Source organism: Oncorhynchus gorbuscha, linkage group LG16 (genome assembly GCF_021184085.1).
Source record: "Oncorhynchus gorbuscha isolate QuinsamMale2020 ecotype Even-year linkage group LG16, OgorEven_v1.0, whole genome shotgun sequence".
Classification (NCBI taxonomy): Eukaryota; Metazoa; Chordata; class Actinopteri; order Salmoniformes; family Salmonidae; genus Oncorhynchus; species Oncorhynchus gorbuscha.
The window spans coordinates 26,617,171-26,643,621 of record NC_060188.1 but is presented as its reverse complement, the minus strand read 5'-3'; the positions used below and the strand labels follow the sequence as shown (position 1 = coordinate 26,643,621).

The 26,451-nt window shown below is 44.4% G+C and overlaps 1 protein-coding gene across 1 annotated transcript in view; it reads right to left on the bottom strand.

Moving 5' to 3' along the window:
- Nucleotides 1-15,751: 15,751 nt before the first annotated feature.
- The window catches only part of LOC123999709 (C-type mannose receptor 2-like), a 59,688-nt gene continuing 48,988 nt past the window's right edge, over nt 15,752-26,451 (bottom strand). The window contains exons 25-29 of the mRNA XM_046305716.1: nt 26,199-26,348; nt 19,218-19,337; nt 18,764-18,943; nt 18,572-18,595; nt 15,752-18,418 (exon numbers count right to left, since the gene is read on the bottom strand). Coding sequence (XP_046161672.1) covers nt 18,198-18,418; nt 18,572-18,595; nt 18,764-18,943; nt 19,218-19,337; nt 26,199-26,348 — 695 coding nt within the window. The 3' untranslated portion in view covers nt 15,752-18,197. The remainder of the gene's footprint in view (nt 18,419-18,571; nt 18,596-18,763; nt 18,944-19,217; nt 19,338-26,198; nt 26,349-26,451) is intronic.

The following is a 26,451-nucleotide window of genomic DNA, read 5'->3' as shown; positions in this document are numbered from 1 at the left end:
ATTTTGCAGATAGGTCAATGCAGCATTCACTGAGAGCCTCTTTCTGCCAAGGGAATGCCTGACAGCTTTGAAAGACGTTTTGGACACCAGTGAAAATGGGTAACTTTGTTAAAGCAAGGCCCCTGAACTCTCGTGTATTTTCTGCATTATGCAATGATATGGGCAGAGACCATGTAACGCTTTTACAACATACAGAAGTGCGCTGGTTATCAAGGGGCAAAGTATTTACACGTTTTTTAAAATTGAGAGACAAGCTTAAAGTTTTCTTTACTGACCATAATTTTCACTGGTCTGACCTCTTGCATGATGACAAGTTTCTCACACAACTGGCCTATCTGGGTGATGTTTCATCTCGCTTGAATGATCTGAATTTAGGATTAAAGAGACTCTCCGCAACTATATTCAATTTGCGGGACCAAATTGAGGCTATGATTAAGAAGTTGGAGCTGTTCTCTGTCTGCATTAACAAGGACAACACACAGGTCTTTCCATCATTGTATGATTTTTTTGTGAGCAAATGAACTCAAGCTTACGGACAATGTCAAATGTGATATAGCGAAGCACCTGAGTGAGCTGGGTGCGCAATTACGCAGGTACTTTCCCGAAACGGATGACACAAACAACTGGATTCGTTATCCCTTTCATGCCCTGCCTCCAGTCCACTTACTGATATCTGAACAAGAGACTCTTGCTGTTCTGTGACAATGTAATTTAATCAGAAGCCACTGACAGATTCCTGGATAGGGCTCCGCTCTTTCTACTAAGCGAGCATATGGAATTGTTTTAAGATGGTTATACCATGGATCATTTAGCTATTTGCTTTAGAATTTTAGGACCCCTTTAGGTAACAATAAAATATATACAGTACACAAATGATTTGATAAAATATTGAATTGGCCTTTATGATTATAGCCCATAGAAACGCATTGAAAAACACATTCATAAATGGCAAAAAAGACAATAAAACAATTTATCATGAGGACTAAGGTTTTGAGGTGTCTGTCCTATATGTAGGAGTTATAAGAAAGCTCAGGAAATATTTTTGTTCTTTTGGACCCTATAATTTTGTTGGCAAAAAAACTACCTTTATACTTCCATTCATTTGTATGGGTTACATTTCAATGGGTTCCCGTGACACTTGTGGAGAAGATCGTAAACGTTCGTGAGAGTCTCATCCTTCCATAGAGTGGTCATATTAGTTTGTAGCCCAAACGGTTCAGACGCTACAGAGAGAAGTTGGCACATCAGCGTTACCGACTTCAGATGAGTCCTATTGGGCTTGTGGGAGTCGTGGAGCAAAACAGCGAACACGTTCATGTTCGTACCAGTCTTATCTTTCCATAGAGGGGTCATGTTGTACTGTTCTACAGACGCTTTTGTGAGAAGACCGATTTTCGGGATGTTTCACCTTCCACCGCAGATACGGAAGGCCGACATGGGCTGATTCGGTGGGTTGAGACGCAGCCCATGCAAGAAAACAGATATCTCTAACTTAAACTGAAGAATTTTGATGGGGATTTTGTTATTTTGTTACTTACTGTAGATTGATGCACGGGTGCGTCAATAGACTCTTAAGGATTATGTCTTTACTCTCCCCAGTAGGTCCTATGATTGAGTGTAGTCTGGCCCAGGGGTGCGAAGGTGCACAGCAAGGCACTGCAGTGAACAACCACTCTTGCTGTCTTTGCCTGGCCGGCTCCCCTCTCTCCACTGGGATTCTCTGCCTCTGACCTTATTACAGGGGCTGAGTCATTGGCTTGCTCGCGCTCTCCCATGCCGTCCCTAGGAGGGTGCATCATGCCATGCCAGGCTTTTTTTCGCTATACTTAACTTGAGTGGGTTGAGTCACTGATGTGATCTTCCTGTCCGGTTTTGTGCCCCCTCGAACTTGTGCGCTGGGGGAGATGTGCTATACTCAGCTTTGGTGGCCCTGTCCGGGGGTAATTTGGATGGGGTCACAGTGTCCCACGACCCCGCCCCGTCTCAGAGTCCCCAGTAACTGTTCTGCAATAGTCTATCTGCCAGGGTGCTAGGGTCAGTCTGTCCTATCTCTGTGTAATTCTCCTGTTTTATCTGGTATCCTGTGTGATCTTATGTATGCTCCCTCTAACCCCCCCCCCCTCTCTCTCTCTACCTTCCCGGAGGACCTGAGCCAAAGGACAATGCCTCAGGACTACATGGCCTGATGACTCCTGTCTGTCCCTGTCCCCAGTCCACCTTGTCGTGGTTCTGATCCAGTTTCTGCTGCTCTTAATGCGGCTATGGAACCCTGACCTGTTCAACGGATGTGCTACCTATGAAATAAATGATAAAATACGCATAGGCAAGCACACAATTTTCTCAACTCAATGATCAAACAATATGAATGTAATTTGCTAGTTGCCACGGAAACAGTTCAATTAAATGAGCCCTACCTAACACACGGACACTGCTAATGGGGTGCCTTCAGAAGGCAGAGCTATGAAGAACCAAACACACACCTGGTTTCTCATGTAGATGATTAAGGAAAAGTAGACGCTAAGCACTGAGTCATTGAGAGAGAGAGAGAGAGAGAGAGAGAGAGAGAGAGAGATGAGAGAGAGAGAGAGAGAGAGAGAGAGAGAGAGAGAGAGAGAGAGAGAGAGAGAGAGAGAGAGAGAGAGAGAGAGAGAGAGAGAGAGAGAGAGAGAGAGAGAGAGAAATTGTTTATGGGTGTACATCCTTCCTGTTGACACCACCCTACCACCACCACCGCCTCCACAGCCAGGTCTGGTTAACACATGAGAGGAAATGAGAGGAAATATGGGTAATTGTCAGGGCTGCTGTGTAGAAAGTGTTGCTTCAGCAGAATGTGTTCCTCAATAGTACAACAACAGCCCAGATTACCACTGCCTCTGACAGGGTCTGCTACAAGGTGGGGTGTTGGTAGGTTGAGGTGAAGATGGGTAAAACTGAACTGATGCCTCATCCCAGGACTGGCGTTATGGGGGGGCCTTAGGGGCCTGACCCACCTTACCATACCTCCTTGCCCGTCCAAATAAAATATTTAAATATTGATCATATATTTGTCGACAGAAAGACTCATCAATCTCTGATAAAGCATCCGAGCGAGCAAAACAGCGTCCCGCTGTCTCCGCATGTGTCGACCATGTATCAGATGCTGTCTGGACCAAAAGAGCATGGCATGTCATACTATTTCTGGCCAGACAGCATCAGATACATGGGCTACATATAGTAAGACAGAGGGGCGCTGCTTCGTTCACTAGTTTCAGCAGAGAGGAAGAGGCGAAGCGAGAGGGCTCACTCTCGTCTTTACGCTTCCACTACACCGACAGTGTCAGACGCTAAATAGTATGCAGCCTCATCTGCATATGTATGCAACAAAAGTTCAACATTCACCTTCTGCTACCATTTCTGTCAAGCAGTCTGCGCATACAGTTTGACGCATACGCTCAATAAATACAACGTATGCACCACATACGCACTGCGAAGCAAACGCAGCTTTTCATTGGGAATGAATGCAATTCTCGTGTACCAAAATGCAAAACACTGTCGGTGTGTTCAAAGCGTTAGGACAACAACTCACACTCTTAGGGCGGAGACATGAGCCTCTCGTCACCATATACACATATGTGGTTTCAGTCTCTTGCGAATTTGAAAAGAAAGTTGGCGATGCACAGTGCACTGTTAGGATGCTGGCTTCACCTAAAGAACTGGTACCCATTTTAAGCCCAAAATGCAAATTCTGTCCCATGGTTAACAACTCCTCGGTTAATACCTATTGTAGGTTAGTCAAACAAGAAGCCATGTCAGTATATACGAGACAAACAAACCACATTCAGAAGAATGTCACTAGAACAGAAGAACAGGCACTCAATGAATTCATGAAAGATTCATCTTTGGTTATAAAACTTGGGGGGTGCTGTGGTTGTTCTAGACTATGAAAAATATAAAGAAGAAATTCAGAGACAACTAAAAAATAGCTCTGGATTGTTTCAAATCACAAGTGTGTAGGTCTATGGCCATTTGGGAAGCCGGCAATTTAGGCAGCCCATGTTGCAAAATATTTATGAAGATAATGTGTCTTTAGTATAATTAAAAATGTTGAAACAAGAAGCAGGGAGGGAGATGGTTTGTCTCGCTCCAGAATGTTCTCAGCTCTCCAGAATGCATGCTCTCAGCTCTCCAGAATACATGCTCTCAGCTCTCCAGAATGCATGCTCTCAGCTCTCCAGAATACATGCTCTCAGCTCTCCAGAATGCATGCTCTCAGCTCTCCAGAATGCATGCTCTCAGCTCTCCAGAATGCATGCTCTCAGCTCTCCAGAATACATGCTCTCAGCTCTCCAGAATGCATGCTCTCAGCTCTCCAGAATACATGCTATCAGCTCTCCAGAATGCATGCTCTCAGCTCTCCAGAATACATGCTCTCAGCTCTCCAGAATACATGCTATCAGCTCTCCAGAATGCATGCTCTCAGCTCTCCAGAATACATGCTCTCAGCTCTCCAGAATGCATGTTCTCAGCTCTCCAGAATGCATGCTCTCAGCTCTCCAGAATACATGCTCTCAGCTCTCCAGAATACATGCTATCAGCTCTCCAGAATGCATGCTCTCAGCTCTCCAGAATACATGCTCTCAGCTCTCCAGAATGCATGTTCTCAGCTCTTCAGAATGCATGCTCTCAGCTCTCCAGAATGCATGCTCTCAGCTCTCCAGAATGCATGCTCTCAGCTCTCCAGAATGCATGCTCTCAGCTCTCCAGAATACATGCTCTCAGCTCTTCAGAATGCATGCTCTCAGCTCTCCAGAATGCATGCTCTCAGCTCTCCAGAATGCATGCTCTCAGCTCTCCAGAATACATGCTCTCAGCTCTCCAGAATGCATGCTCTCAGCTCTCCAGAATGCATGCTCTCAGCTCTCCAGAATGCATGCTCTCAGCTCTCCAGAATGCATGCTCTCAGCTCTCCAGAATACATGCTCTCAGCTCTCCAGAATGCATGCTCTCAGCTCTCCAGAATACATGCTCTCAGCTCTCCAGAATACATGCTCTCAGCTCTCCAGAATACATGCTCTCAGCTCTCCAGAATGCATGCTCTCAGCTCTCCAGAATACATGCTATCAGCTCTCCAGAATGCATGCTCTCAGCTCTCCAGAATACATGCTCTCAGCTCTCCAGAATACATGCTATCAGCTCTCCAGAATGCATGCTCTCAGCTCTCCAGAATACATGCTCTCAGCTCTCCAGAATGCATGTTCTCAGCTCTCCAGAATGCATGCTCTCAGCTCTCCAGAATACATGCTCTCAGCTCTCCAGAATACATGCTATCAGCTCTCCAGAATGCATGCTCTCAGCTCTCCAGAATACATGCTCTCAGCTCTCCAGAATGCATGTTCTCAGCTCTTCAGAATGCATGCTCTCAGCTCTCCAGAATGCATGCTCTCAGCTCTCCAGAATGCATGCTCTCAGCTCTCCAGAATGCATGCTCTCAGCTCTCCAGAATACATGCTCTCAGCTCTTCAGAATGCATGCTCTCAGCTCTCCAGAATGCATGCTCTCAGCTCTCCAGAATGCATGCTCTCAGCTCTCCAGAATACATGCTCTCAGCTCTCCAGAATGCATGCTCTCAGCTCTCCAGAATGCATGCTCTCAGCTCTCCAGAATGCATGCTCTCAGCTCTCCAGAATGCATGCTCTCAGCTCTCCAGAATACATGCTCTCAGCTCTCCAGAATGCATGCTCTCAGCTCTCCAGAATACATGCTCTCAGCTCTCCAGAATGCATGTTCTCAGCTCACCAGAATGCATGCTCTCAGCTCTCCAGAATGCATGCTCTCAGCTCTCCAGAATGCTCTCAGCTCTCCAGAATACATGCTCTCAGTTCTCCAGAATACATGTTCTCAGCTCTCCAGAATGCATGCTCTCAGCTCTCCAGAATGCATGCTCTCAGCTCTCCAGAATGCATGCTCTCAGCTCTCCAGAATGCATGCTCTCAGCTCTCCAGAATGCATGTTCTCAGCTCTCCAGAATGCATGCTCTCAGCTCTCCAGAATGCATGCTCTCAGCTCTCCAGAATACATGCTCTCAGCTCTCCAGAATGCATGCTCTCAGCTCTCCAGAATGCATGCTCTCAGCTCTCCAGAATGCATGCTCTCAGCTCTCCAGAATGCATGCTCTCAGCTCTCCAGAATGCATGTTCTCAGCTCTCCAGAATACATGCTCTCAGCTCTCCAGAATGCATGCTCTCAGCTCTCCAGAATGCATGCTCTCAGCTCTCCAGAATGCATGCTCTCAGCTCTCCAGAATGCATGCTCTCAGCTCTCCAGAATACATGCTCTCAGCTCTCCAGAATGCATGCTCTCAGCTCTCCAGAATACATGCTCTCAGCTCTCCAGAATGCATGTTCTCAGCTCACCAGAATGCATGCTCTCAGCTCTCCAGAATACATGCTCTCAGCTCTTCAGAATGCACTCAGCTCTCCAGAATGCATGTTCTCAGCTCTCCAGAATACATGTTCTCAGCTCTCCAGAATGCATGCCCTCGGCTCTCCAGAATGCATGCTCTCAGCTCTCCAGAATGCACTCAGCTGTCTCCTGCCAATTCTTGTTTGTTCATGGTTTCATTCTGTGAATTGTTTGCCCTTTGATTGTTTTCTTGTTGTTTTATAAATTCCCCATTACATATGTCACCAGTAAGCCTAGTAAATGTACCATTAATCCCCCGTCATTTGGTTACATATATTTATTTTAAGGCATGTATTAATTACAGTAATGTACCTGGCTTGCTGTGAGCACATGTAGGACAGTGCCCCTTTGGCAATGTCTGATTGTCTTAACTCACCACAATAGAGAGATGAATGTGATTGGAAAGAACTGAATTTTCATCAGAATATTTTTTACTGTTTTTGCTTGTCGGATTTAGGCCTATGTACTTTACTTAGTTAAAGATGGACGTTATAGACTCTAGACCAAGACTGCTACAGACCTATATCTATCCTACCCTGCATTTCTAAGGTCTTTGAAAGCCAAGTTAACAAACAGATCACCAACCATTTTGAATCCCACCGTACCTTCTCAGCTATACAATCTGGTTTCCGAGCTGGTCATGGGTGAACCTCAGCAAAGCTCAAGGTCCTAAACGATGTCATAACCGCCATCGATAAGAGACAATACTGTGCAGCTGTATTCATCGACCTGGCCAAGGCTTTCGACTCTGTCAATCACTACATTCTTATTGGCAGACTTAACAGCCTTGGTTTCTCAAATGACTGCCTCGCCAGGTTCACCAACTACTTCTCAGACAGAGTTCAGTGTGTCAAATCGGAGGGCCAATTTTCCGGGCCTCTGGCAGTCTCTATGGGGGTGCCACAGGGTTCAATTCTCGGACTGACTCTTTTCTCTGTATACATCAATGATGTCGCTCTTGCTGCTGGTGAGTCTCTGATCCACCTCTACACAGACGACACCATTCTGTATACTTCTGGCCCCTCCTTGGACACTGTGTTAACTAACCTCCAGACGAGATTCAATGCCTATATTTACTTCATCACATTGCCAATGGTATTTGGTAGCATTGCCTTTAAATTGTTTAACTTGGGTCAAATGTTTAGGGTAGCCTTCCATAAGCTTCCCACAATAAGTTGGGTGAATTTTGGCCCATTTCCCCTGACAGAGCTGATGTAACTGAGCCAGGTTTGTAGGCCTCCTTGCTCGCACTCGCTTTCTCAATTCTGCCCACAAATATTCTATGGGCATGAGGTCAGAGTTTTGTGATGGGCACTCCAATACCTTGACTTTGTTGTCCTTAAGGCATTTTGCCAAAACTTTGGATGTATGCTTGGGGTCATTGTCCATTTGGAAGACCCATTTGCGACCAAGATTTAACTTCCTGACTGATGTCTTGAGATATTGCTTCAATATATCCACATTATTTTCCTCCCACATGATGCCATCTATTTAGTGAAGTGCACTAGTCCCTCCAGCAGAAAAACACCCCCACAACATGATGCTGTGGCTTCATGGTTCTTCACGGTTGGGATGGAGTTCTGTGGCTTGCAAGCCTCCCCCTTTTTCCTCCAAATATAACAATGGTCCTTATGGCCAAACAGTTCTATTATTATTTCATCAAACCTGAGGACATTTCTCCAAAAAGTACGATCTTTGTCCCCATGTGCAGCTGCAAACCTTAGTCTGACTTTTTTATGGCGGTTTTGGAGCAGTGGCTTCTTCCATGCTGAGTGGCCTTTCAGGTTATGTTGATATAGGACTCGTTTTACTGTGGATATAGATACTTTTGTACCTGTTTCCTCCAGCCTCTTCACAAGGTCCTTTACTGTTGTTCTGGGATTGATTTGTACTTTTCGCACCAAAGTACGTTCATCTCTAGGAGACAGAACGTGTCTCCTTCCTGAGCGGTATGAAGGCTGCGTCATCCCATGGTGTTTATACTGGCATACTATTGTTTGTACAGATGAACGTGGTACCTTCAGGCATTTGTAAATTGCTGCCAAGGATGAACCAGACTTGTGAAGGACCACAATTATTTTTCTGGGGTCTTGGCTGATTTCTTTTGATTTTCCCACAATGTCAAGCAAAGAGGCACTGAGTTTGAAGGTAGGCCTTGAAATACATCCACAGGTACAACTCCAATTGACTCAAATTATGTCAATTAGCCTATTAGAAGCTTCTAAAGCCATGACATACTTTTCTGGAGTTTTCCAAGCTGTTTAAAGGCACAGTCAACTTAGTATATGTGAACTTCTGACCCACTGGAATTGAAGTTGAGAGCTTCAAGTAGTCCACATTCATCTCCTTTGTCTTGATTACGTTGAGGGAGAGGTTGTTGTCCTTGCACCACATGGTCAGGTCTCTAACCTCTTCCCTATAGGCTGTCTCATCATTGTCGGTGATCATTCCTACCACTGTTGTTTCATCAGCAAACTTAATGGTGGTGTTGAAGTTGTGCCTGGATGCAGTCATGAGTGAACAGGGAGTACAGGAGGGGACTGAGCACGCACCCCTATGGGGCCCCCAAGTTGAGGACCAGCATGGCAGATTTGTTACCTACCCTTACCACCTGAGAAGTGGGAGGTGTTTAGTCCCAGGGTCCTTAGCATAGTGATGAGCTTTGAGGGCACTATGCTGTTGAACGCTGAGCTGTAGTCAATGAATAGCATTCTCACATAGGTGTTCCTTTTGTCCAGGTGTGAAAGTGCAGTGTGGAGTGCAATAGAGATTGCATCATCTGTAGATCTATTGGTGCGGTATGCAAATTGGAGTGGGTCTAGGGTTTCTGGGATAATGGTGTTGTTGTGAGCCATGATCAGCCTTTCAAAGCATTTCATGGCTACAGATGTGAGTACTATGGGTTGGTAGTACTTTAGGCAGGTTACCTTAGAGTTCTTGGGCACAGGGACTATGGTGGTCTGCTTGAAACATGTCGGTATTACTGACTCAGATAGGGAGAGGTTGAAAATATCAGTGAAGACACTTGCCAGGTGGTCAGCGCATGCTCACAGTACATGTCCTGGTAATCCATCTGGCCTTGTGAATGTTGACCTGTTTAAAGGTCTTACTCACATCGGCTGCAGAGAGCGTGATCACACAGTCGTTTGGAACAGCTGATGCTCTCATGCATGTTTCAGTGTTACTTGACTCGAAGCGAGCATAGAAGTTATTTATCTTGTCTGGTATGCTCGTGGCACTGGGCAGTTCTCAGCTGTGCTTCCATTTTAGTCTGTAATAGTTTGCAAGCCCTGCCACATCCGACAAGAGCCGGTGCAGTACGATTCGATCTTAGTCCTGTATAGACGCATTGCCTGTTTGATGGTTCGTCGGAGGGCATAGCGGGATTTCTTATAAGCTTCCGGGTTAGAGTCCCGCACCTTGAAAGCGGCAGCTCTACCCTTTAGCTCAGTGCTAATGTGTCCTGTAATCCATGGCTTCTGGTTGGGGTATGTACGTACAGTCACTGTGGGGAAGACATCCTCGATGCACTTATTGATAAAGGCAGTGACTGATATGGTGTACTCCTCAATGCCATCGGAAGAATCCCGGAATATATTCCAATCTGTGCTAGCCTATACAAAGGGGGATTCATATACAAATATCCATAATGGAATGATCCAAATAGATATCAATATTCTAAATATGAACAAATGTACAAAAATTCACATAAATAATAATACTGTAATAACTTAAAATATACAAATGCTATTTTCTGCATTATGGCAAGAGAAACAATCTCCTCTGATTGATTTGGGATGAGTGATTCCCTCCCTACACAGACGGTGAGGTCTCTCGCTTGATTAGGGCACAAAAACAATCTGCCTGTCATGTTTTGTCATATATTGTCTTGTCATTATGCTTTCCCTTCTGTTCGTTTCCCCCTGCTGGTCTTATTAGGTTCGTTCCCTCTTTCTATCCCTCTCTCTCCCCCTCCCTCTCTCACTCTCTCGCTCTCTCTTCTCTCTATCGTTCCGTTCCTGCTCCCAGCTGTTCCTATTCCCCTAATCAATCATTTAGTCTTCCCACACCTGTTCCCGATCCTTTCCCCTGATTAGAGTCCCTATTTCTTCCTTTGTTTTCCGTTCCTGTCCTGTCGGATCCTTGTATGTATTGGTCACCGTGCTGTGTTTGTGTATCGCCCAGTCGTGTCGTGTTTCCCTCAGATGCTGCGTGGTGAGCAGGTGTCTGAGTCTGCTAGGTTCAAGTGCCTTCCCGAGGCTACCTGCTGTTCAAGATCGAGTCTCCAGTCGGTTCTCGTCATTACGAGTGGAAGTTGTGTTTTTTGATTGTATTTTACTTTACTGGATTAAAGACTCTGTTTTCGCCAAGTCGCTTTTGGGTCCTCATTCACCTGCATAACAGAAGGATCCGACCAAGAATGGACCCAGCGACTATGGATTCTCTCTACTCTACTCTCGAGTTCCAGGGAGCGATGCTCGGCAGACACGAGCAGGAATTGTCTGCTGCTCGGCATGCCGTTGAGACCCTGGCCGCTCAGGTCTCCGACCTCTCAAGACAGTATCAGAGTCTTCGTCTCGTGTCACCAGCTACTTCCGGTTCTTCCGAGCCTCCGGAACCTAGGGTTAATAACCCACCTTGTTATTCTGGGCAGCCCACTGAGTGCCGCTCCTTTCTCACCCAGTGTGATATCGTGTTCTCTCTCCAACCCAACACATACTCAAGAGAGAGAGCTCGGATTGCCTACGTCATATCACTCCTTACTGGTCGGGCTCGGCAGTGGGGCACAGCTATCTGGGAGGCAAGCGCTGAGTGTACTAACAATTATCTGAACTTTAAAGAGGAGATGATAAGGGTTTTTGATCGCTCAGTTTTTGGGAAAGAAGCTTCCTGGTCCCTGTCTTCCCTATGTCAAGGTAATCGATCCATAACGGATTACTCAATAGAGTTTCGCACTCTTGCTGCCTCCAGTAACTGGAACGAGCAGGCGTTGCTCGCTCGTTTTCTGGAGGGACTCCACGCTAAGGTTAAGGATGAGATTCTCTCTCGGGAGGTTCCATCCAGCGTGGATTCTTTGATTGAACTCGCTATTCGCATTGAACGACGGGTAGATCTTCGTCACCGAGCTCATAGAAGAGAGCTCGCGTTAACTGTGTCTCCCCTCTCTCCGACACTACCGTCTTTCCCCACTGACTCAGGTGTTGAGCCCATGCAGCTGGGGGTATTCGCATCTCGACTAAGGAGAGGGAACGGAGAATCACCAACCGCCTCTGTCTCTATTGCGGTTCCGCTGGTCATTTTGTCATTTCATGTCCAGTTAAAGGCCAGAGCTCATCAGTAAGCGGAGGGCGACTGATAAGCGCTACTAGACGGTCCTCTCCGTCAAGTACATGTACTACTTTACCGGTCCATCTACGCTGGACCGGATCGGCAGCATCCTGCAGTGCATTAATAGACTCTGGGGCAGAGGGCTGTTTTATGGACGAAGCCTGGGCGCGGGAACATGACATTCCTCTCAGACAGTTAGGGAGCCCACGGTCATGTTTGCCTTGGATGGTAGTCCTCTCCCCAGTATATTATATGAAACACTACCTTTAACCCTCACTGTATCTGGTAACCATAGTGAGACCATTTCTTTTTTGATTTTTTGTTCACCTTTTACACCTGTTGTTTTGGGTCATCCCTGGCTAGTGTGTCATAATCCTTCTTTTGATTGGTCTAGTGGTTCTGTCCTTTCCTGGAGCGTTTCTTGTCATGTGAAGTGTTTAATGTCTGCTATTTCTCCTGTTTGTTCTGTCCCCTCTTCTCAGGAGGAACCTGGTGATTTGACAGGAGTGCCGGAGGAATATCATGGTCTGCGCACGGTCTTCAGTCGGTCCAGAACCAACTCCCTTCCTCCTCACCGGTCGTATGATTGTTGTTCTGATCTCTTTAAGAAGCGTTTTGCATCCGCTCCTATCCTTGTTGCACCTGACGTCACTAAACAGTTTTTTGTTGAGGTTGACGCGTCGGGGTGGGCGTGGGAGCCATTCTGTCCCAGCGCTCCGATACTGACGATGGGGTCCACCCTTGTGCGTATTTTTCTGCTTCTGCTCCTGGTCTTGCTGGGTCTCAGTCTGTTCCCTGCCATCGCATCTCTCCTGTTCTTGTTCCTGCCCTTGCTGTGTCTCAGTCTGTCCCTAGTTGTTACTCTCCTGGCCTGTTTGGTCCTGTTTGCTCTAAAGTTTTCAGTTCTCTACCCGTGTCTCATTTTTTTTTTTAGAGTAGTACCCTAGTTTCCCTTTTTTTTTCGTTTTTTCGTTACGGTCCTGAGGAGAGGTGTTGGGTTCTTTCTCGGGACGTGCTGGACCGTTTGATCTATGATTTCCTCCGTTGCCGCCAGTGTTCCTCCTCGAGAGCGCCAGGAGGCGCTCGGTGAGTGGGGGGGTACTGTCATGTTTTGTCATATATTGTCTTGTCATTATGCTTTCCCTTCTGTTCGTTTCCCCCTGCTGGTCTTATTAGGTTCGTTCCCTCTTTCTATCCCTCTCTCTCCCCCTCCCTCTCTCACTCTCTCGCTCTCTCTTCTCTCTATCGTTCCGTTCCTGCTTTCCAGCTGTTCCTATTCCCCTAATCAATCATTTAGTCTTCCCACACCTGTTCCCGATCCTTTCCCCTGATTAGAGTCCCTATTTCTTCCTTTGTTTTCCGTTCCTGTCCTGTCGGATCCTTGTATGTATTGGTCACCGTGCTGTGTTTGTGTATCGCCCAGTCGTGTCGTGTTTCCCTCAGATGCTGCGTGGTGAGCAGGTGTCTGAGTCTGCTAGGTTCAAGTGCCTTCCCGAGGCTACCTGCTGTTCAAGATCGAGTCTCCAGTCGGTTCTCGTCATTACGAGTGGAAGTTGTGTTTTTTGATTGTATTTTACTTTACTGGATTAAAGACTCTGTTTTCGCCAAGTCGCTTTTGGGTCCTCATTCACCTGCATAACACTGCCTAAATACCTATATTAATCCAAGTGTTCTGCCTAATCACTACACCCCTGGTCCATTGGTCCATGGAACAAACCCCTGGACAGACACCTAGGTCAATTAATTTGCCAAACATTCTACCCTTGGCCAGTGGATAGAGCCGTCAGACCTCAGTGGATAGAGCCTAAAGGGCTCCAGTTGAACTCATTACAATGGCTCACAGCACATTAGTGCTCCAGCCACATCTAGGGGCAGCCAGTCACAATGCCTCGTGCCAGATCAGCCACAACAGGCAGGTGGCACATAGACAAGCTATTGGTGCCTGCCAAGCCATACAGGAGTCTTTGTCAGAGCAAAGGTAGAGGCCCTAGTTTCATTCTCCTCCAATGAGGTGTGGCAGATCAGGATCCCAGCCTGAACTAAGAGTCTGAGCAGACTGGATGGAGACACAGCTGCAGACATTCAAGGACACAAACATGCACATACAGTAGATATGTATGGGGTGGAGAGACAGAGAGACAGACAGAGATGGAGAAAAAAATATGATGCATCAAACCAGGAAAGTGAGGAACTCATTAAACACAGTTTAATTGAGCTGTTAGGGTGAGCAAGACCTGCCCTCTGGTGGGGGTTCTTCAACATCACAACTATTTATCTTACTAGGTCATTCAGGGCAACAGTAAACATCTCGTCCCCCCACAATAACAAGCAAAGACTGGTGTAACTAAAGTACCAACAATTTAAACAATTAAATAATTCTATTGACAGTCATTTAGCCAACATATATTTTATTCATTACATATAAAAAGAACAGATATTTAAAAAATCAAAACAGGTGCTTATTTGAACCTTTCTTCACAGGGACTCAAATGTAAAAAGCCCACCACAGTCACATAGTCAGTCCCAGATAGGGTAGGACATCAGGGCCAGACTCACATCATCACTTTGTAGGCAACTCCAACTTGTAGTCCGCTCAAATTCATTACAACCAGTTCGACAGTCATTTTGAAGCAGGGTGCTACAGCAACCCTCCACTAGGAGGCAGGGTGAACCTAGGACATTTCACTTCTCTTCTCTCATCTCCATTCCTCCCTCCCTGCCCCATTCATCCCACATACGTGCCTGCCTGTCAGTCTCCCTCTCCCTCCATTATTTTTACCCCTTTTCTCCAATTTTCTCACCCTTCTCTTTCGGCCCTGAGCTCTTCTGCTCTGATCGGTTCCAGACTTGCCACTGAGCTCTTCTTGCCGACTCAACATTCCACAGTTGGAGACGATAACACACACACAATCCCCCTCACTCCTCTCCTTCCATCCTCCCTCCCCCTCTCTCTCCTCAGCCCCATTCGTCCGGTCTACAGAGCAGAAAAGAGCTGGTTTTGAAGCGTGGCTCACTGGCCCACCAAGAGTTTCTATCTAAAACTTCTCCAAAGCATTCCACGGAGCAGGACAGCAATCCGGTCATGAGAAGGAGCGAACTGTAAGAGGAATGTTATGAGGGGGAAGAAAACATCTGTCTTTGCCTCCTATTCAAACGGGAACCCAGAGGTTAGGGTTTTGGTTGATTCCCTGCATTGAATCTGGTTGTGACCAGCTAGAAACCTTACTTTCCTCCTCCCAATAATGTACTACACAAGGTTAAGACATGACAAGGAGAAATAAGAAGGATGAGTTGATCTTTCTATTACTAAATATTTGAATAATGGGGTGGATCGTTTCCCTTTTCAAACTAGTTCTTTGGTTTTCCTATCTGTATTTTGCATTGATATAGAGGGTACCCCTTAAGTAAGGTTCTCCAGTACCTTGTGGAATATACCACATACAAAAGTTTGTTGCAACATCCAGAAATGCAATACTGTATGTTATTTCATAGTTTTGATGTCTTCACTGTTATTCTACAATGTAGAAAATAGTAAAAATAAAGAAAAACCCTGGAATGAGTAGGTGTGTCCAAACTTTTGACTGGTTCTGTACATTTTGACTCACGTCAGATGTGTCACTTTTCAAGTGAATGACCTACAGGTGACCTAAGTTACACAACAAGACCAAAAGTATGTGGACATCTGTTAATCGAAAATCTCGTTCCAAAATAATGGGCATTAATATGGAGTTGGTCCCCCCTTTGTCGCTATAACAGCCTCCACTCTTCTGGGAAGGCTTTCCACTAGATGTTGGAGCATTGCTACGGGGACTTGCTTCCATTCAGCCACAAGAGCATTAGTGAGGTTGGGTAATTAGGCGTTGCTCGCAGTCGGCGTTCCAATTCATTCCAAAAGTGTTTGATGAGGTTGAGGTCAGGACCTCGCTTTGTGCACATGGGGCATTGTCATGCTGAAACAGGAAGCACAAAGTTGGAAGCACAGAATCGTCTTGAATATAATTGTATACTGTAGCGTTAATATTTCCCTTCACTGGAACTAAGGGGCCTAGCCCAAACCATTAAAAACAGCCCCAGGCCATTAGTCCTTCTCCACCAAACTTTACAGTGGGCATTATGCATTCGAGTAGGTAGTATTTTGCTGGCACCCGCCAAAGCCCAGATTCATCCGTTGGGCTGCCAGATGGTAAAGCGTGATTCATCACTCCAGAGAATGCGTTTCCAGAGTCCAGTGGTGGTGAGCTTTACACCACTCCAGCCTACGCTTGGCATTGAGCATGGTGATCTGAGGCTTGTGTGCCGCTGCTCGGCCACGGAAACCCATTTTCATGAAGCTTCTGACGAACAGTGTGTGGCTGACGAACGGGTGTGCCTGAAATAGCCGAATCTACTCATTTGAATGGGTGTCCACATACTTTTGGATATATAGGGTATGTTTTACATGGCTGCAGGTCAGTGTGTAATCATACCACCAACAAACACATACATTAACATGGGAAATCTAACCCTCCGTACCAGTCATGAGACTAACACTGACGTTCACCTACTTTACACCAGGTTACCCATCCAAAAGTCAAAGGAAGGAAATAAAACAAAAACAATTGAAAAGTACCTTAGTAATAATGCATAAACAAAGGAGTGAATGTCCTTTGCTTAAAGTAACTGTCTAGGGGCCTCCTGAGTGGCGCAGCGGTCTAAGGCACTGCAGTGCAGTGCTTGAGGTGCCACTACAGACCTGGGTGCGATACCAGGCTGTGTCACAACTGTCCGTGACCGGGAGTTCCATAGGGCGGCACACAATTGGCCCAGTGTAGTCCGGGTTAGGGGAAGGTTCGGCCGGGGGTGCTTTACTTGGCTCATTGCGCTCTAGCAACTCCTTGTGGCAGGCCAGGCGCCTGCAGGCTGACTTCACTCATCAGTTGAACAGTGCAGCTGGCGGGTGGGTGTTGAAAAGTGTGGTTTGGCGGGTCATGTATCGGAAGACGCATGACTCGACCTTCGCCCCTCCTGAGCCCTTTGGGGAGTTGCAGCAGTGAGACAAGATCAACAACAACAAAAAAGTAACTGTCTAGTGAAAATCTCACTTTTAAAAGTTCACATTCTGTTAACTCATAACCAAGTAATGTTGTTGACTTATCCTATATTCGTATTTGTGGTCAAAGCATGAACTGGAGAATAAAAAGACTTCAAAAACCCCAACTCCAACCTGTATCTCAGACTGTCTAAAGAAACGCTTGCTATTTCCTCATAGAGGATGATTTTATTCTCCTGTAGAGGATGGGCTGGCCAATCAGCGGTCTACTCGCATTAATATTTTTAATGACCGGTAAACTCCCGTACCATTCTGTTGTTGGGGTACACCCACACCATTCCAACAAGGAAAAGCTGCTTTTAAACATATCTAATTAAACATGATTTGAAGGAAAACTATTTAACTCGTAGTGTAATTAACTATAGGTCCTATTTCATAGAAATCTGGAAACACTGGACAGTTACTTTAAGGAATACATGTTGGCTCTTCTCGTGATTGTGGTAGAAAGTGCTAAAACAAACCCTCTAAAACCCTCTAGAATGTTACATACTAATACCCTTATCTACCCCATCACACTGTACCAAGACAACAAAAGACGGTATCGGTCTGTATCAACATCAAAACTCTGCCCCCCCCCCCCTCTCCTAATGCATGTGCAGTTGTGGTGAACAGGCCAGGGACTCTTTAAAATCACTCTAAAATCGTCTCTCTAACATCCCTGTCCTCTTCTCTTCCACACTGAAAGTATTGCTTTCCAACCAGTCTTTGCTGACGTGTCAGTCAGAACCGAAGGGAGTGAGGGAAGGGGACTGGCAACAACAAAAGCTTCACCACAACAACCAGAATTAGAAGGAGTATTCACTACAGATTCACTACAGCTGCACTGGACAAAAAAAAACACACAAACAAACCAAAAGGAAATATACAAAACAAACCTGAAGTTAACCTCAGGTAAATACTGTCATGGTCTCGATGGAGGCTGTGTTGATATTTGGATGATACTGAGTCTCCTGACGAGGGAAGAACTGGTGCAAAGCCTTAGTCTATGGCTTTTAGCATCTGCCTTTTAAACATAGCGACCAAAAACAGGAAGTGTTTGAAATGAAATGTGAAACTGACATGAGAAACATTATTGCTATACTACTAAGAAAAGCAGTTCATATTGTAATTTGCATATTATTAACCCCTTTGGGGAATGACTGTTTAAAGGGAATTTGATTGGCATCTGCTGCGCTCGACACAGCACAGACCTTCAGCATCTTCAACATCTCTTCAAACAGAACAGGGACATGAAATGTAGAAGCAGAATGCGTATCAGTCAGACAGTGGGTCAGTCAGTATTAGGTACTCCCAGGTGTCTCCTGCCCCGGGGGGGAGGGGCCAGTCCTGGTTGGCTGTGCTACTCCGGCTGCTCGTTGAGCTCCATGTCAGACACCAGGATGTTCTTCTCGGCCTGTTCGGAGGGGTTGGAGTTGGTGCGGCTGTAGCGCGCCCCCTCGTAAGATCCCCGGGAGCCTGCCTGGCGCCGGCGGTACAGGTAGATCACGCCAGCGACGAGGATCACCAACACCAGACCCGTCACCATGATCACAATCAGAGTGGGCAGGTGGTCCTCTTCAGCTGAGACAAACAGGGAGGGAGGGAGAGAGAGAGAAGGGGAGAAAGAGTGAGAGAGGGACATTTTTTTTTTTTACAGATTAGCATTACAGATTTAAACAAATCTAACATTTGATGACTTGAACAATCAACATGGGATATCCTATCCCTACTTACAGACTACCGCCAAAGCCTCAGCACCTGCAACGGAAAAGATAACATTCGAGTTGTGTTGTCAGCTCAGAGATGGCTTTTTGCAGATATAAATGAAGCACAGTAAGTGGTTATACAGCGTTGCTATCACTGTGTACATGTATGACATTGTCCATAGTGTTATTTGTCTGCGCTAAAGGGTGAGGCCTTCCTTACTGCGTGGCCGTTTGCAGATGACTCCGTGTGTGCGGTTCTTGCAGGGGCCTGGTTTCCAAAGGCCTGTGTTGCTCTGGATCCAGAAGCAGGTGTTGGGAAACAGCATGCTCAGGTTGGTGCCCTGCACCTCCCAGTTAGTGAACTTCACCTCAGCACTCTCAGACCACATCAGACTGCCCCCTGCAGGACAACACCAGGAACAACACGCACACACACACACACACGGCTGTCTGAAGAATATCTTGAAATAGCCCTGGAATACCCTAATGCAAAAAGGTGTGTATAAATCATGTATGTAATATATGAATGAGTATATGGATAGCATATGTCACTCTGATAAATTACTCTTCTTACAGTAGCCATTAGATTATATGACCTTACAGTATAGGATATTTACATGTTTTTAACAGTCTGTGTATACTTTTCACTGTGTACATCCTGAGGAGTTCCTTACCTTTGGAGTTAAAGGTCATACCCAGCCAGGCTCCATGGGCCTGCTCCTGGTAGCCCTGGATGTGTTCCCACACAAAGCCATTCTCTGTTTCATCCAGGACCGACAGCAGCTGGCCACCCACTGGGGGGTGAGAAAGGGTGAGAGAGAGAGAGAGAGAGAGAGAGAGGGAGGTAGAGAGAGAGAGAGGTAGAGAGAGAGAGAAAGGTAGAGAGAGAGAGAGAGAGAGAGAGAGAGGTAGAGAGAGAGAGAGAGAGAGGTAGAGAGAGAGGTAGAGAGAGAGAGAGAGAGAGAGAGAGGTAGAGAGAGAGGTAGAGAGAGAGAGAGAGAGAGAGAGAGAGAGAGAGAGAGAGAGAGAGAGAGAGAGAGAGGTAGAGAGAGAGAGAGAGAGAGAGAGAGAGAGAGAGAGAGAGAGAGAGAGAGAGAGAGAGAGAGAGAGAGAGAGAGAGAGGTAGAGAGAGATGGAGATGGAGATGGAGAGAGAGAGAGAGAGAGAGAGAGAGAGAGAGAGAGAGAGAGAGAGAGAGAGAGAGAGAGAGAGAGAGAGAGAGAGAGAGAGAGAAGGGAGGATAACCATATTGAGATAATTAAATGCTGTCAGAGAGGAGTTGACAGACAGAGAAAAAGAGAGATGATGATGATGATGAGGGAACATTAAAGTGGGAAATCAGGAGATAAAAAAGCGAGTGCATTTCAATAAAAGCTCAATGAATCACAACTAACTTAGACTTATTGGCGTATTTGGTCATTGACGTCAGTGCTGAGCGCTGAAAGCTCTCTCCGTGATAACAGCGATTGAATGGAGAGAACTGTAATGTTCTCTGTGTTCTTTTAGTGTCACAATGTGCATGTAAAGTGTCACATATAGAGAATGTTTGTATTTGTATTTATTATGGATCCCCATTAGCAACATATAGAGACTGTTTGTATTTGTATTTATTATGGATCCCCATTAGCAACATATAGAGACTGTTTGTATTTGTATTTATTATGGATCCCCATTAGCAACATATAGAGACTGTTTGTATTTATTATGGATCCCCATTAGCAACATATAGAGACTGTTTGTATTTATTATGGATCCCTATTAGCTAGATATAGAGACTGTTTGTATTTGTATTTATTATGGATCCCCAATAGCAACATATAGAGACTGTTTGTATTTATTATGGATCCCTATTAGCTAGATATAGAGACTGTTTGTATTTGTATTTATTATGGATCCCCATTAGCAACATATAGAGACTGTTTGTATTTATTATGGATCCCTATTAGCTAGATATAGAGACTGTTTGTATTTGTATTTATTATGGATCCCCATTAGCAACATATAGAGACTGTTTGTATTTATTATGGATCCCTATTAGCTACATATAGAGACTGTTTGTATTTGTATTTATTATGGATCCCCATTAGCAACATATAGAGACTGTTTGTATTTATTATGGATCCCTATTAGCTACATATAGAGACTGTTTGTATTTGTATTTATTATGGATCCCCATTAGCTACATATAGAGACTGTTTGTATTTGTATTTATTATGGATCCGCATTAGCTAGATATAGAGACTGTTTGTATTTGTATTTAATATGGATCCCCATTAGCTAGATATAGAGACTGTTTGTATTTGTATTTATTATGGATCCCCATTAGCTAGATATAGAGACTGTTTGTATTTATTATGGATCCCCATTAGCTAGATATAGAGACTGTTTGTATTTATTATTGATCCCCATTAGCTACATATAGAGACGGTTTGTATTTATTATGGATCCCCATTAGCTAGATATAGAGACTGTTTGTATTTATTATGGATCCCCATTAGCTAGATATAGAGACTGTTTGTATTTGTATTTATTATGGATCCCCATTAGCAACATATAGAGACTGTTTGTATTTGTATTTATTATGGATCCCCATTAGCAACATATAGAGACTGTTTGTATTTGTATTTATTATGGATCCCCATTAGCAACATATAGAGACTGTTTGTATTTATTATGGATCCCCATTAGCAACATATAGAGACTGTTTGTATTTATTATGGATCCCTATTAGCTAGATATAGAGACTGTTTGTATTTGTATTTATTATGGATCCCCAATAGCAACATATAGAGACTGTTTGTATTTATTATGGATCCCTATTAGCTAGATATAGAGACTGTTTGTATTTGTATTTATTATGGATCCCCATTAGCAACATATAGAGACTGTTTGTATTTATTATGGATCCCTATTAGCTAGATATAGAGACTGTTTGTATTTGTATTTATTATGGATCCCCATTAGCAACATATAGAGACTGTTTGTATTTATTATGGATCCCTATTAGCTACATATAGAGACTGTTTGTATTTGTATTTATTATGGATCCCCATTAGCAACATATAGAGACTGTTTGTATTTATTATGGATCCCTATTAGCTACATATAGAGACTGTTTGTATTTGTATTTATTATGGATCCCCATTAGCTACATATAGAGACTGTTTGTATTTGTATTTATTATGGATCCGCATTAGCTAGATATAGAGACTGTTTGTATTTGTATTTAATATGGATCCCCATTAGCTAGATATAGAGACTGTTTGTATTTGTATTTATTATGGATCCCCATTAGCTAGATATAGAGACTGTTTGTATTTATTATGGATCCCCATTAGCTAGATATAGAGACTGTTTGTATTTATTATTGATCCCCATTAGCTACATATAGAGACGGTTTGTATTTATTATGGATCCCCATTAGCTAGATATAGAGACTGTTTGTATTTATTATGGATCCCCATTAGCTAGATATAGAGACTGTTTGTATTTGTATTTATTATGGATCCCCATTAGCTAGATATAGAGACTGTTTGTATTTATTATGGATCCCCATTAGCAACATATAGAGACTGTTTGTATTTATTATGGATCCCCATTAGCTAGATATAGAGACTGTTTGTATTTGTATTTATTATGGATCCCCATTAGCTAGATATAGAGACTGTTTGTATTTATTATGGATCCCCATTAGCTACATATAGAGACTGTTTGTACTTATTTTAGATCCCCATTAGCGGCTCTTCCTGCGGTCTGGCAAAAGTAAGGCAGTTATACAATTTTAAAAACATTATAATACATTCATAACTGATTTCAGAACACACAAAGTGTGTGCCCTCAGGCCCCTACTACAGAAGATCTCTAGGATACGTGTGTGTGTATAGTGCGTATGTTATCATGTGTGTGTACGCATCAAATCAAACTTAATTTGTCACACGCGCCGAATACAACAAGTGTAGGCTTACATACAAGCCCTTAACCAACAGTGCAGTTCAAGAAGAGTTAAGAAAATATTTACCAAATAAACTAAAGCAAAAAATAATAAAAAAGTAACACAATAAAATAACAATAACGAAGGCTATATAAAGGGGATACCAATATCGAGTCAGTGTGTGAGGGTACAGGTTAGTTGAGGTAATTTGTACATGTAGTTAGGGGTGAAGTGACTATGCATAGATAATTATGTGCATGTGTCTGTGTGTATGTGTATGTGCATGTGTCTATGCCTAAGTTTGTGTTGCTTCACAGTTCCGCTGTTCCATTATCTGTTTTTTAAATCTGATTCTACTGCTTGCATCAGTTACCTGATGTGGAATAGTGTTCCATGTAGTCATGGCTCTTTGTAGTACTGTGCACCTCCCATAGACTGTTCTGGACTTGGGGACTGCGAAGAGACCTCTATGTCTTGTGGGTTATGCATGGATGTGCATGGGTGTCTCGGGGCTCCCGAGTGGCGCAGCAGTCTGAGACACTGCATCTCAGTGCTAGAGGCATCACTACAGACCCTGGTTTGCTTCAGGCTGTATCACAACCGGCCGTGATTGGGAGTCCCATAGGGCTGCGCACAATTGGCCCAGCGTCGTCCAGGTTAGGGTTTGGCCAGGGTAGGCCGTCATTGTAAATAAGAATTTGTTCTTAACTTACTTGGCTAGTTAAATAAAGATTGAAAGAATAAGTCTGAGCTATGTGCTAGTTGTTTAAACAGACAGCTCGGTGCTTTCAACATGTCAATACCTCTCACAAATACAACTAGTGATGAAGTCAATCTCTCCTCCACTTTGAGCCAGGAGAGATGGATTATTAATGTTTGCTCTCTGTGTACATCCAAGGGCCAGCTGTGCTGCCCTGTTCTGAGTCAATTGCAATTTCCCAAGTCCCTCTTTGTGGCACCTGACCACACATTGAACAGTAGTCCAGGTGCAACAAAACCAGGGCCTGTCAGACCTGCCGTGTTGATAGTGGTGTTAAGAAGGCAGAGCAACGCTTTATTATGGACAGCCTTCTCCCCATCTTAGCTACAGTTTATCATTATGTTTTGACCATGACAGTTTACAATCCAGGGTTGCTCAAAGCAGTTTAGTGACCTCAACTTGCTCAATTTCCACATTATTTATTACAATATTTAGTTGAGGTTTAGAGTTTAGTGAATGATTTGTCCCAAATACAATGCTTTTAGTTTTTTTATATTTAGGACTAACTTATTCCTTGCCGCCCATTCTGAAACTAACTGCATCTCTTTGTTAAGTGTTGCAGTCATTTCAGTCGCTATAGTAGCTTTACTCAAAGCCAGTGGCATGTTGTTAGTAAAGATTGAAAAAAGTAAGGGGCCTAGACAGCTACCCTGGGGAATTCCTGATTCTACCTGGATTATGTTGGAGAAGCTTCCATTATAGAACACCCTCTAAGTTCTGTTAGACAGGTAACCCTTTATCCACATTATAGCAGGGGGTGGAAAGCTATAACACATGTTTTTTCCAGCAGCAGACTATGATCAATAATGCCAAAAGCCGCACTGAAGTCCAGCAAAACAGCCCCTACAATCTTTTTATCATCAATTTCTCTCAGCCAATCATCAGTCATTTGTGTAAGTGCTGTGCATGTTGAATGTCCTTCCCTATATGCGTGCTGAAAGTCTGTTGTCAGTTTGTTTACTGTAAAATAGCATTGTATCTGGTCAAACACATTTTTTTTCAAAACGTTACTAAGGGTTGGTAACAGGCTGATTGGTTGGCTATTTTAGCCAGTAAATGGGGCTTTACTATTCTTAGGTAGCGGAATGACTTCTGCTTCTCTCCAGACCTGAGGGCACACACTTTCTAGTAGGCTTAAATTGAAGATATGGCAAATAGGAGTGGCAATATCGTACGTTATTATCCTCAGTAATTTTCCATCCAAGTTGTCAGACCCTGGTGGCTTGTCATTGTTGATAGACAACAATATTTTTTCACCTCTTCCACACTCACTTTAAGGAATTCAAAATAACAATTCTTGTCTTTCATAATTTGGTCAGATATACTTGGATGTGTAGTCTCAGCGTTTGTTGCTGGCATGTCATGCCTAAGTTTGCTAATCTTGCCAATTAAAAAATCAATAAAGTAGTTGACAATGTCAGTTGGTTATGTGACGAATGAGCCATCTGATTCAATAAATGACAGAGCCGTGTTTGCCTTTTTTCCCAAAACTTCCTTGAAAGTGCTCCAAAGCAATTTAGTATAATTCTTTATGTAATTTATCTTTGTTTCATAGCATAGTTTCTTCTTCTTTTTATTCAGTTTAGTCACATGATTTCTCAATTCGCAGTACTTTTGCCAATCGTTTGTACAGCCAGACTTATTTGCCATTCCTTTTGCCTCATCCCTCTCAACCATACCATTTTTCAAATCCTGATCAATCCACGGGGATTTAACAGTTTTTACTGTCATTTTCTTAATGGGTACATGCTTATTGGAAACTGGGATAAGCAATTTCCTAAATGTGTCAAGTGCGATGTCTGTTCGCTCCTCATTACACACCATGGACCAACAAATATTATTTACATCAACAACATAAGGTCACTATGACCTCTCCTACACTATATTAGGCCCAGCCTTTGGAACTTTGTATTTCCTAGATATGGCTACTATATTGTGATCACTACATCCGATGGATCTGAATACTGCTTTCAAGCACATGTTGCTGATTTCATTCTACCCTGGTAGGTTGCCGACAGAAGGTTGCCGACGTCAACTTCAAAATCGTAGAGGAAGGAGTAGGAGTAGGCACAGTGGCCGCAGACACAGGTACCCCCAGCAACAAAGGTGCAGGAGATCAGGCGGCAAAACTATTTGTTATTCTGAATTCGCTTCGGGCCTCTCGTTGGGAGAGCATTGCGGGAGTACTGCTTTGCGTGAGGCCGCTGTCTTCGGCTTCCACAGCTCAAGACATGCGACCATCGTTGATTGCCATGCTCCTCTTGCTGTGCTCCTTCGACTCCGCTATCAGTTGGGGAAAGTGTGGCAAGAGATGGCTCCCCTGGTGAACGAACTCCAGGAAACACCGGCCAGTCGGATAACGACAAACGACAAGGCTGAGATGCATCCAACAAGCGCGAAACGCCGTCCAGCCATAGGTAGGTAAGGAAAACATTTTACACTGCGTTTTCCCTAGTTTTTTAAGTAGGCTGGTGACCTGCGTAATCAAGGAAGCCCCCTCAAGCCTTTAATCCTCGGCAGCAAACAATTGCCGCATTGGAACTCTGAGTGATCCGGTTTGTCCCAAAAAAAAAGCGTAGTAGATAGAGCTCCTACAGGGCTGGAACCATTAATTTACTTCTCCAGACAAGGAGGGCTCCATTGGAAAACTAATCTGGGACTAACTTTGTTAGCTTGATGGCTAGCAGTTTAGCTAGGTTAGCGACTCTTTCAAGTAGGCTTTAACCTGTCAGTTAAGCGGGATTCCAGGACAAGAAATAGCGGTCCTAGTTACTAAAACCGCGTCGCGGAATCCACTGGTGTGCGTCCAAAATGGCATCCTATTCTCTACAGGGCACTGGTTAAAAGTAGTGTACTACATAGGGAAATGGGTACCATTTGGGACACAGCCGATGTGCATGTAAAAAGACTAAGGAGTGTCTGGCTGACTAAGGGCATTGGCAGTTGACAGAGTGTCCTCCTTACCCTTCCTGCAGGAGGAGTGGGCGTCGGTCTGCAGCCGGAGGTTCTGCAGGTTGAAGGAGTAGCAGTGGTTCCTGAAAGGCACCCAGGCCCAGTCGCCCAGAGAGTGAGGGCACTGTCCTGGGAAACTCCACTTGTGCACCACAGCCTCCTCTGGTGGAGAGAGAGAGAGAAAGAGAGAAAGAGAGAGAGAGGGAAAGAGAGAGAGAGAGGACAGGGCTTACACACACTATTTAACTTACACACATGTTCATAT